Source organism: Antennarius striatus, chromosome 18 (genome assembly GCF_040054535.1).
Source record: "Antennarius striatus isolate MH-2024 chromosome 18, ASM4005453v1, whole genome shotgun sequence".
Lineage (NCBI taxonomy): Eukaryota > Metazoa > Chordata > Actinopteri > Lophiiformes > Antennariidae > Antennarius > Antennarius striatus.
In genome coordinates this window covers 15,348,501-15,361,334 of record NC_090793.1, presented here as the reverse complement: position 1 = coordinate 15,361,334, position 12,834 = coordinate 15,348,501, and the positions used below count along the sequence as shown (strand labels likewise).

The following is a 12,834-nucleotide window of genomic DNA, read 5'->3' as shown; positions in this document are numbered from 1 at the left end:
AAACAGAAGCCAGCACTTGTTAATTTGGATTTTCACAAAGACTATGATTAAGGAAACATCTATCCAGGTGAAACGATCCATCAGTCACAGTTACTGTCTGTCGGCGAATGAGTAAAAACAATGGGACCTTGGCATCTTAAGCCATATAATAAGAATTCAAACGGTGCTCCATGACAAAAAAAGACAACTTTAAATTCAAAACAAAAGTACTCATAAATGCAGCTCAATGTTGTAAACTGATGATTAAATCTTAATGTTAGTAACACCCACTGTTACTAAGGACACCTGTGACATTTAATAATTTCAAATACTCAAAAAACTACAGTTGTGAGTCTAGTTTAGTTCATTTAATTTCCAAACATAAACTATATATCAATGAATAATCATAAAGATATCCGATGTGACCTGTGAGATGATAAATTTGTTACCTTGGCATGGTGGAGATCCACACCATACATGGATAGCTTCTTGGCATTTTCCAGGAAGTGAATCTCAGCTTCAGCTGGTGTCATCCCCCTGTTAGAACAGACCAGACAAGGTTAGCAAGGACATGTACACATCCAGGAGATTTACTGCTCGCTGGCAAAAACACCTGGGAAGCAGAGTCCAATAAGATCTAAATCAGGTTCAGTCCCAGTTCTGTTGTATGATGGCTTTTTGAGGTGCTTGTTTTTATAGATGCTTTTAACACAGCACCATGAGTGCATCCATTTTTAGCACAGGCAATCTTAAAAGGGAACCGTAATCCTTTCACTGTCACTGTTTTGCTCCGTCTACTGACGAGAGACTATCGTCTCAAGTTACATTAAATTGAAATGCCTCAGAAAGACACAAATACTATGTTTGATGATGTGCTGCTTTCCACAGAAATGTATTATTCTTATTATTTGTAAGGATGTAAATATTCACTAAAGCTGAAAGATTCGTTAGACATCAGACAGGCTATAAATATTTACTTTCTCAATAACATTTATATGATTCTGGTCAGAAAAGGAAATAAAAATTATTTGGTTGTTTCATGTTATTTTGAAGAAGAAATATTAAAATATAATTGGTTTTAATTCAAACCATCTTACGTGTGATGTTGCTAATTTACTTAAGACTGCTAAATGTCAAGAAGTCAACATCAAAAATCTGACAGAAAGAGAAAAGGAAAGGAAAGCCCCAAGATCTGAAAATGGCAAATGACAATCATTTTGATTGTGACATAATAATAAGGAGGAAGATTTACTGTGTGTGCAGGAGAGCAGGTAGAAAGGTAATTTAGAAGCTTAGGATCAGGATAAAAATAAATTACTATAGCGTTAATGGCAAGAGAAAGGAAAAGAAGAAGTTAAACATCAAAATCAGATTTACTGAGGCTATAAAGTAAGAACTGCACACATAACAGTAAAACAAAAATAAGCACCTTTAATGGTGCTGTCATAGGTATGGTTTAATTCAGGTCTATGACTGCTCATGCTCAGTGTCGGAGCTGACTAGAAGATGCTGAGACTTACTTGTATGTCTTGTGGAGCTCCATGACCTTCTCTTCAAGCTCTTTGGTCTGATTGGGTGCAAAGCGTAGCTCGCTGATGTAGTCGCTGCCCAGTTCCTCGGGGTCATAGTCTCCTAACTCCGACTGCACAGTGTAGGAACCCAAAACGGTGTGGGTGGCAAAGGAGCAGGGCAGACGGCCTGAAACCACATCATCTCTCAGCTGCAGACAAAGGTAGTACCTGACACAGAAAGACAGGGAAAAATGACAAAAAAACCCCCAATAAATCTATCATTTTCATTTTTGAAAAATACATTTTTGGGTATCCAGACCTATAAAAATTAAAGTTAATAGTGAATTTATAAGTAGAACTACTGAGCAATGGCAAGCAAACATCACATCCTCAACATAAATTAGCCGTTTACTAACCTTGTGATATCCTCAGTCAGTTGGGAAGGGTCTGGAGGATAAAACTTAACGTTGAAAGCAAAGTTCCAGGGACCAGCTGAGATGCAGAGAGAACATTTAATTATGAATGTAAAAAGGAGCATTTTACATCTTAAGTGGTTGGGCAGGATGAAATGCTTGTGGTGCTTTATTAGATTATTAGACTTACTCCTGATCTGCTTCTTCAGTTCCTTACAAGGGTCGAGCCAATTCTGCAGCAGACACAGATAAAAAGCATTAAGCACCGATTTGTGGTCTAATGACTCAGGATCAAAGCTCCCACAGTGTGACACTGTCTCTGAAGATGACCATTACCCTCATGACAAAACTAAGAATTTTCAGTCACGTCGTTCTCCTATGTTTCTTTACCTTCTGATTATCTACGTCTCGGTATGTGATGCCAAAGTAGTCCTTTTCTAGTAGATTAAGGTGGTCACATACTTTATCGAAGAGCTCTTGGCCCCTGGCTCGTTTCTGTGGAGTAAAAAAATTAAATCTGTTAAACACAGGATACAATGGAGCCATTATGCTGTATCATTTAAAATGATTACACAAACACAACTGAATTAAGACTTTATATTTAGTATTTGAGCCTATATAGTAATAACTGGACTATGAGCTCAAACAGAACATGTTAACAGTATTCATCTTTGAAAACCTCACCAATAATCATCAGCCTACAATAAACCACATATAAAGTTACTAAACATGCACATGAAATTTAATTTGCTTTTTAATGATGCTATTGGATCAAATTTCATCTCTTGCTGTTTATTATCTTGCAGTTGAGATCAAGTATTTTTAGAAGGAAGAAGAGGAGAGTGAAATATGAAGATGACTTCAACAAACAAGAAGTACAGGAAGATCCATTCGTAGCACTGCCAGGAAGATATCATTACACCTGGAGGTCATATAATTCAGACACTACAATCCACAAACATATCTTCCAAATATAGAACATTGTCTGTTTGTAAATCAAAAGTGACCGGGGGTCACACTGGTATTCTGGCACGATGACAGAAAATTTTAAGCAAGTTTATGAGAAAGTGACTTCATGATTCCTGTCAACTCAAAGCACCAAAACATTTCTGCTCTTTTACACCTACATCTTAGTGAAGGGTGCAGCGGCACCATCACAATGGCTGCCACATAATGCATGTCTGGTACAGAAGTAGACCTATGTGCAAAGTCTTTATTGTTACCTGCTGTTATCATTTCTCAGACAACCAACATCCATTTGTAATTCTCAGTTACAAAAGCATCAAATTGACGCAGGAATTGATGCCCCATCAAATTGACGCCCCATCAAATTGATGCAGGAGGCCCTTCCCAGCTCTCTGGATTGGCATATTCTATAAGAAGAAACACACTTTCTTTAGCTGAAGGTGAACATCAGCTCCCCAAATGCATAAAACTAAATCGATCGGTCGGCTACGGAGTCTGAGCTCCCCAGATCCATCTGACGCAGTTGACACGAGATATTTTAAGGGCCGATGTGCCACAACACAGACGCCTCCATACTGTCTGAGCCAGCACCTCATGCCTGTATTTATGGAATACCACTACTACACTTCCTCTAGCAGAATCAGAACACACCACTGAATCACATTCACACATTCCATTTAACAACAAACACATTTATCTGACAAGATGATTCATTTACACGATGGAACATGTATGGTGTTGAGCAATATTAAGCTTCTATCATGTGATTTTAGAGAGCATAACATCGGCAGGAGCTGCAGTGAGTTGGGGGATTCCGGACCAGACTGTATGTGAAGAAGGGCTGTGACTTTTAATTACCATCATCATCCTCGAATATGCAGCAGGGACAGAAACTGAAAACCATTTTGAGATGGTCTGATCCATCTGACTCAAATTCCTGCAAGCTTATCAGTTCCCTTTACTATTGAAGGCATGTTTATTGACAACTGATCACTACAACACAATGATGTCAAGCTCATTTGTCCACGCTGCTGAGAACTGTAAAGCATGGCTTCAGCTCGAAAAAAGACTATGTAATGTCTGTCATGGCTTCAAGTCAAGGTGGAAACACCAGAAATAGGGTGAGACATGGCTTAAATTCCAGGAGAGTCATGTGTGACACTTCATAGAGTCACTGCTTCGAACATGAGCATCTGCTTCAGAGGACAGATGTCCTATGTTATTACAGTAGAGAACAGGTTTCAGGGTAACCAGTTAATAGTGGACCCTTAACTGGACTAAACCTGTTGCCTTACACTTTTCTATACACAATATTCTCACTGAACACTAACAGAACAGTTACAGACACTGTTAACCTGTGTCAGCCTTTTGATTAGAGAGAGCAGAAACCAAAATAGTTTAGTGCTGGGCTAAAGAGCAGAATCTGCAATATCTCAGATATCACTTCATTAATTGACATCATTCTTGATCTACGTTTTCATTACTCAATTACCTGCAATGCTTACAATAAAATAACATGAAATTAAAACATCCTCCACTTCAGATGTCTTGTGTTGTTATATCCACAGTGCAAAACTCACAAAAATTCAGTTTATAATGTCAACAAAACCAGTCAGCAGAAGCTGCAACCAAAGAATAAAAAACTTTGGCTCAAAAATGAATTTACTAAAAGATGAGCTGACAGTTAAAATGCTTACAAATTGATTTACCTTCTGCTTATCAATAGTTCAAACCAAATAATGAACACTAACATGACTTTGCATATACATACAGTACAAAGCAAGAGAAATGCTGGATTCTTATTACCCTCGACTGACCCCCCCCCCCACCACCTGAAAGGGAGGGGGTTCAGCAAAGAGGAAACGATTAGTGCAGCTATTTTTTCCCCACAGAAGGAAATTGAGTTGAGTTGGAAAACTACATGGTCAGGGGATAAAAATGTCACATCTTGACATTCTGGACTGGTTTCAAATAGGATTTGGAGGAGGAATTGCAATTATCCCATGATTCTCTGGCCTCACTGTGTCCAATATCTGACCTAGCTTATGGGTGCTGTGCTCACAATCAATTTAAGGCCAGCATTCCAAATGGTTGTGATCGTACCTCACAAGCCAACAACTTCATTAGGCATCTTTTTATTGCCTAACTTTTTGCTGTAATCAGTGATTTAAACAAACCTCTTCACTCAGGATGTTTGCTGTAAAACTCCCATCATCCCCTTGGTGTCAGCAGTGCCTACGTCATCAATTTGCCAGTTTAAATTATTGGTGATTACTAAGGTGACTCAATAATTATACAATGCTGTTAAGAAACATTTAGTTTTGTTATATCTGTTCTGCAATTACATCACAATCATGCTACAAGTTAAAGAATAGCAACACATTGGAATCACTGTTCCTTCATTGCATTGTGAAAACGCCACGTCCCCACCCTAACTGAATCACATTTACACACATGCCCGATCGCATCTGTTACTACCGAGAATGAGGAGGAGCATCACAGAGCCCCGTTATGCTATCACTGTGTGGGGGTGGTAGAATAAAGGTGCAGAAGCTCTGCACTGAAGCGGCACTGTATTCCCTGCTTTTGACCACAGTACGATAATGAGTACTCAGGCCAAAGCTATTGCCAAAAATGTTCCCAATGTCAGGGTCACAGGTTCTCACTTCACCACCGCGACCAAAATAGCTGGCTTATCCCTTAATCCAAACCCCTGGTGGGGAGGAATCTGGAGAACTCAGAAGGGAGGTCTTCTTTTACTACCTCATTTGAGAAGTTGCAAGTCTTGTAGCTTTGAGAGAGGCTAAAATTTGTATTTTAGATGTGACATCTCCAGTTCTCCGTACAGATTTTTTCCTGAATTTATAATGTTCTAAAAGAAAGAAACTGTTGATGAAAAAAGACAGTAAGTGCGTTGAAGCTCCGACACACATTTTCCGAAATGCTGCAGACTCTTGTATGAATGACGCAACTGAAAATAATAAATATTCAGACGCAATTGGAATCCAAAGCCCAACAGAGTCTCACTAAACTTATATGAAAATGGGCTCATTTCAGCACAGCTAATCCTGGCTTCCACTCTATGGTGACAGGAGTCTATCTTCATCAATTAAAGTTAAAGCATTTAATTTCTCAAATCACTTTTGTTGCACGGTCAGAATGACAGGGGAGGAGAGGGCTCCTCATCTCTTATTCTAAGGCATTATAATCATCAGCCAGCTCATGCCCTATTTCTTCTCTACACAAACATCCAATCTTCATATTTCATTTTTCCGCATTATAATAAAAGCCATTCTGCTGGGGTAGCGGTAATGAAGGCTCCACATTAAAAACACAAGCACATGCTTTACCCTGATTGTGGGCTCATCTTTTTTCACAGGGTTTATTTCTGGGGGGGCAGATGATCTTTGAATTGAGGACATTTTATATAAGGACTCTTGTTTTTACTCCCTCAAGACTTTCGGAGAAGCTTTGGAGGGAAAACAAATCCCGCAAATAAGGATGTGTGAAATCCACTCCTCCAAGATGGAGTGTCAAAATATTATGCTTGTGGTCTGCAGCTATTGTGGGTTGCATCTTCTTAGGATTGACATGGTTTAAAACAAGTAAACCGTTGTGAATAAGCTTCTGGAAGCTTTTATCTGAGATCCTGATCGAAATCTTGTGTTGCTGAGACCCACCTCCACATTGAGTGTATAGTCGGAGTCGTCCAATAAGGTGACTTTACACTGCATGATCTTCACTTTCTTCACTCCTTTCAAAGGAGACCTGGACAGACGACTGGTGGATGACTTGTTGGATACCTGGTCTTCCTCTTCCTGCTCCTGAAGAAAAAAAACACTCTGTTAATGAGTGGAGTGCTGAATCCAATACATTATTGCAGTTTTTATCATCTCGCTCTTTTTCTGTCACACACACACACACACACACACACACACACACACACACACACACACGCGCGCGCGCGCGCGCGCGCGCACACACACACACACACACACACACACACACACACACACACACACACACACACACACACACACACACACACACAAAATGTCAAGTGCCTAATGTGGTCATCACACGTCCACAGCCTGAAAATAGAGACCAGAACCCTTAAGGAATATCAGCAGGGCCTCTGACAGGACCTAGAGGTGTGCTGTAATTGTGTCTCAACACAGCAAGCCCTATTTTCCACTTGACTGAAAACAAAGCCTTTTATAAAAGACCCTTTACTGGCAACTGAGCCCTTGGCTATGAAACATTTTCACGTTATTCACATTTTAAGTGGACTTAATGCTGCTTTGGCTTTTATTTTCAACATTATTTCTCTTGCTCCTTGGGGTACAGACACCATAATGCGCCTAACAGAGCTCATGCTGACCAGCTTTCCCTGTGGATTCATTAAAAGGCTGTGATTAATCACACAAGAAAACTGCTTTCACCTTCCTAGAGGACATTACTTTTAGTTACATTAGAATTATGAATTGCTTCAGCTTACAGAAATTCCAAATAATGATTTTAAAAGCATGACGGTATGTGTCTGTGACTGAAAAAAGAGAGATAACAGATTCCTAAAATCGCAGCAGTGAAGCCATAAACTGAGGACACTTCATTCCCGCGTGTGCCAGAGAGACCCCTCAGCGTGAGCATGTGTCTCATGGGGAAGACTGACAGTGTTGTGTCACAGTGCTGTAATTCTTCACAGTACTGTTCCTGCCAATTCAAACGGCTCCGCCAAAGGCATCCATCATACTCAGTGTGACACAGTGACAGCTGTTTAATGTAGACGAGGCAGGAGAGCTCCCGGTATGAATCCATTAAATCCCTTAAAAAGTCACGCCTTAAGTGATTTTTGCACTATTGATCAGTTCTTCCATCGCTTTCATCCTGACTAATCATAGATGGGTAACACTAGATAATAGGATTTTATAAACTCAAAAAATAAATCATTAAGTCTTACTAAAATCAAAATGTAAAAAGAAAAAGCGAACTCTCTGTTCTGTAGGCCACACAGAAATTACTTTATAGATTACAGATGAGAGCTAATTCCAATTACAGTATAATATCAAAGAACAGTAACTTTTATGGAATCTAAAAAGGAAAAGATATCTGCAGATCAAATATTTAATCAAGGCAATCGTGGCCTGGTAGAGAAATGAACAGAATCAGTAAATCAATATCCACAAAATGTCTATTGTTCATACATTTTCATTAAGGTACATTTGTTACAGATTTTTGCTTCACTGACCCGGTCCCTCGTCTCGCTGTGATCTCATTATTATCCATTATGATTCACATATAAACTCATGCTCTATTTCTTCTCCTCATCAACCACCCCTTTCCATACTTCCATTTTTCCACATCGTGATAAAACCACACCGTTCATTTAGTGGAGCTTTGAGTCTGAGCACGCTCAAACTGCGGTTACAAACTCAAACAGATCAAAAGGAAGAAAAACATCATAAAAACAACTTTTTCTGCATGTCCACATCTGGCAGTGATAACTTTGACTTTCTGAGGCCTTAATACTGGTTTCTTGAAAATTATAAATCTACAAATTTAAATTTAACCAGTGTTGATCTTTTTCTGAGAAGACCTGCCCTTGGTCTGATAATCTTTATCTCCCTACTCCTAATTTGGATAGTATGCAGGAATATTTTTTTTTCTTAGACAGTCCCCCTGCAGTTTGGAAGCATTGGATATTCGATCTGTGGATCGATTAGAAAAGGAGGCCAGATGGTTGCTTGGGACAAATTCTGCAGACAAGCACTTAGTGCCCAGATAACATCAGCAGCTACTTGGGCTGTCTAAGACATAAAATGCAGAAGAGATATCACTAGCTTGAGTGTTTTAGTTATATGTTGTGCACAAAACTTCAAGTGGTTGTGTTTTCTGATTCAATTGACATAAAAAAAAATCATCAAATGCAAAACTGACAATTTACAAGATTCAAAAACTTAATGGTATGAAATGCTTTAAAGTTTAAATTACGGGTCGATAGTCTCAACCACACCACATCAGTTGCTTTTATTATTATTATCGTGATAAAGCCAAATATTTTTTATTATCAATTAAAATGTAACTTATTTTTATAATTAAAATGAACAGTTAAAAAAACACTGGAAAAGAATGATAAAAAAAACCTTATCAAAGACTCCAAAAAGCTCAAAATGTGGCTCACAGCTGAAGACTTCCTAAATATTCAGTTCATAATCATATAAACTGAAACCAAAAGTAAAGGCAAGAGGATTGCAGACAGCAGTCATGCTTTGATTCTTATCAGCAGTGGACAGATGGGCCCAAACATGCCACATATGGCATCAGTTCACACATCAGATCTACGCCTTCCATTTACACTAAACCCAGCATGATCGATGGCACGAGGTCCATGTGGACTCGTCAGCAGACTCACAGCCACTCTGTCACCCTCTCCTTCTGCCAATGGTTCAATGTTAAAGCAAGGTCAATATGGTAATACACTTATATCCTATTTAAACAAATCAAGCTAGGATAGAAATTTAAATTTCTTTTGTAAAATCAGGTATGCTTCTTTCCTACTGGTTTAGAGTTCAACCAGGCCTCACCCTTAAAAAAATGGAGTCTAAAAAGTTAAATCTTTCTGTGGTGGGTTGCAAACAGAGGCTATTGCAGAGGTCTCCAAACCATTTGTAAGGAAGGACAGATTTGATCATGTTACTGTCTAAGTATAGACAGTCCCTTAGTACGTCATGTCAGTACATATGGGAGGTGTGGTTGGAGAGCAGTGGTAGATGAACGTAAAATGTCACGTTGGAGGGAGTTACTTAGTCTCGATCACAAATGGTTCTTGTTCCAGTTTATAACAGAGAACATCTGCTCACACAAATGTGATGAGCCAAAAAAGCTGAACATTTTCTTTGTGAATGTGCGTATCTCCGGAAACAGCTGCTGGTAAAAAAAAAAACATGCGGGAGAGAGAGAGAGCTGAAGGTGTTTCAGTGGCTCCATCAGCTTTATCAGGTGAGGTGGAGGGTCATCAGGGCCCACGGTGAAAGGAGAGAAGAACAACATTTCCTTTTTGATAGCATCAAAATTCCTAAAGCAGTCGTTGAAGTCAACAGCGTTGTGATAGATTAAATCTCCATATTCGACATGGTCGCTCTCGGATAGCTTGTCGTATGTATTAGCATTTATTAGCATTTCAGCTTTCATTGTAAAAATACTGTAATGTTATTACAAATTTGAATGTTGTAATATTGTGTATTCACCTTTCCTAGAAGCTGCAGCCTTCACTGTCAACTTCCCAGTTGAAGAGTCTCAACAAATTTTATTCAGACTGCGAACGCCTGCAGAACTCTCTGGAGTGACAACCCCACCCAAGCAAGAGTACCGGCATCTCACAGCACGGTTTGTGATTGGTCCATTATAGTCTTCTTCTTCTTTGAAGGTTCATGGCGGTTGACAGACATGTTACACAACGCTGCCTCCGTGAGTTGAGTAAAAGAACCGCATGCTCAATTTGCGCGCTTCATGCTGGCCAAATATAACACACTGATCACGGACCGTGATTGGCATTCGGATTGGACTTTGGACACACCTGAGCTATGGTATAAAACACTGTCAGCTGTTTGGGTGTGGGTGTGAGGTGACTGACCTGTTCCTTCCTGGTCGGGGTGCTGTGTCCGGCGGCGGCTGGAAGTTGCTCCGGCTGGTTCTGAGGTGAAGCCGGTTCGTTCTCTTTAGCGTTCTTCTTCTCTGTCTCCTTGTTCTCCTGCGGCTGCTTGGCCTCAGAGTCTGTGCCTGATTCAGTCGTCATGGTAAATTACACTGCAGTGGAGGAAGACAGAGGAGAGCCAGATGAGTCAGCTGACATACTATGAATTAAGCTACTGTCACTTTTCAACATTGTGTAACGTGAAACTCCTGCTTCACTGCAAATTAAAAGATGTGGACAGAAGAATATTAAATAAAATAATTGCATTATGGATTAGGTGCAAACCTATTCCCAGTAATCACAGGAGTCATAAGCTGATGAAGCAAAGTGTCAAGACTGCTAGTGCCCCACATTTGCCATTTACTGTACAATATACTGCATCTTTCATCATGAAACTGTTTGAAAACTCTCAAATCTTTGACTACAATTAAGGATTGGTTAATTTGACTAATTTTTATTTTGTCTGTCAAATAACAGAAAATAGCATCTGTTTTATGTCACAAAATGTACAAAAGTAGAAATTTGACCTTGACCTAGTTTTCTCAAGGTCAAGGTCATCATCTCATTTTCATTCCCTTTGCTGCTCGAGTAATGTGCTTTTTCTTTCATCCTTCTATCTGCAACGGTTGGAAGATATTTGGTGGACGGACGGACGGACGAACACACAAACCCTGATAATTACAGTACATCAACGCTTCGAGGGATGTAAAAAATAATTATTAGGTAATTAATAATAATAATTAGAATATAATTTTATGTGCACAGTATTTATATGCTACCGTGTTATACTATGTAAAAACAGCATACCAATGACTGATGAGTCCTGTGGCCCTAAACCTGGCTAATGAGAGGAAACATCTAATGGACAGTTTTCCCAAATAACGATAAGAGATTGGACAGATAGCAGTGGGGCTCAACTGTTGACCACATGCACACCCCAGAATTTGACACTGGGATGGAAGGCTGGGAGGGAAAACATGTGGGGTTACAACACTGGGCCTCTGATGCAAAGTCTTGGTTTGTAGTACGGATGCCTTTCATTCTGCTTCTCCCTGAGCTCTATTTATAGAGACATGTTTACTCTGAAGTGGGTGGATTTAGTAGAGGATCTCTGACTTCCAGTCATGGCTGGGGACAACAGCCTCTGGATTAACTGAAGCGAGACAGGTTGGCATACAACAAAAAACTGCTAAACAAATCACACAAGCAGTGAACTCAGACTGAGAACTAAGGCTCTGGGAAAGCACTGTTTATCTCTACACCACAAATTTCAGGGAGACAAGATTTGTGTGAAGTTACTTCAAACATTGTCCCACATGCCTGACCCCATGTGCCCTATTGTAAACAACACTACAAGCAGCTGGATTATTAACAGCAGAGGTCTTGGCCCAAATCACATTTGTGGATTGTTTGCTCAACCTTGTGACAGAACATTACATTTATCAGTAGTATTTGGAAACTAAACGAATGTTTCCTATCAAAATATCTTGGTGTGAATATTAGAATGTTTTAATTCACGATCATTTGATATTACTGCTTACATTAATGCAAAACGACTCTTAAATAACACAAAAGGATGTTTATTTTTTGAAGGAACCACACATAGGATTTTTTTTAGGAATACATAAAAAAGATAAAACTATAAATTCAAGACCATTTCAGAAATCCATGTCACAATATGCCCATGTCTATCAATTACATCAGTTTATCGTGCACATCTTTTTTGTTTTTCATTGATAATGTTTCTTTTAGGCCCACTTATCTTCCATGTAGATAACATAGACATTTTGACAAGGTTAGAAATGAAAAGGTAGGCAACATAAATGATTGACATTTCAAAAAGCATCTCTCTGACAAATGTGAAAAAAATTGTATGAAAATGCTTTTTATGTAGAGCACCAAAAGCAATATGTTGACCAAACTTTTTTAATGTTCAACATCACTTATAACAAGTAGTAATCATTCTATGATACGATAAAACCACTCAAATTTAACCAGAACCTTTACACCCTATCACTTGATCTGAGGTGAGGTGCTGATGAGTGGATCATTAATCACCTGCAGACAATAGTGGCAGATCTAACCTTTGCTTCCCTAAACCCTGAAACAGGAACTGTGGTCGGATGGAGGAACGGAGCATCTTAGCACCATAGAAACGGAAGAAGAATACGTTCAGTCACTGGTGACAGGCACTCTTCACAGAACCACACAACAGACCACAGAGCAGCCTTGTGTGCGGCCCTCACCATAGACCAGCACATACATTATGCAT

General features: G+C 39.4%; 1 protein-coding gene across 16 annotated transcripts in view; it reads right to left on the bottom strand.

Annotated features, from left to right (window-relative positions):
- The window catches only part of LOC137611739 (band 4.1-like protein 3), a 42,140-nt gene that overhangs the window by 16,576 nt on the left and 12,730 nt on the right, over positions 1 to 12,834 (bottom strand). For 15 of the 16 annotated variants that reach the window (XM_068339801.1, XM_068339803.1, XM_068339802.1 and 12 more), the window contains exons 2-8: positions 10,503 to 10,675; positions 6,550 to 6,693; positions 2,294 to 2,398; positions 2,094 to 2,136; positions 1,907 to 1,982; positions 1,500 to 1,718; positions 429 to 516 (exon numbers count right to left, since the gene is read on the bottom strand). In XM_068339801.1, the coding sequence (XP_068195902.1) occupies positions 429 to 516; positions 1,500 to 1,718; positions 1,907 to 1,982; positions 2,094 to 2,136; positions 2,294 to 2,398; positions 6,550 to 6,693; positions 10,503 to 10,664 (837 nt within the window). In that variant the 5' untranslated portion in view covers positions 10,665 to 10,675. The remainder of the gene's footprint in view (positions 1 to 428; positions 517 to 1,499; positions 1,719 to 1,906; positions 1,983 to 2,093; positions 2,137 to 2,293; positions 2,399 to 6,549; positions 6,694 to 10,502; positions 10,676 to 12,834) is intronic. The other variant, XM_068339815.1, reaches the window with a different exon arrangement.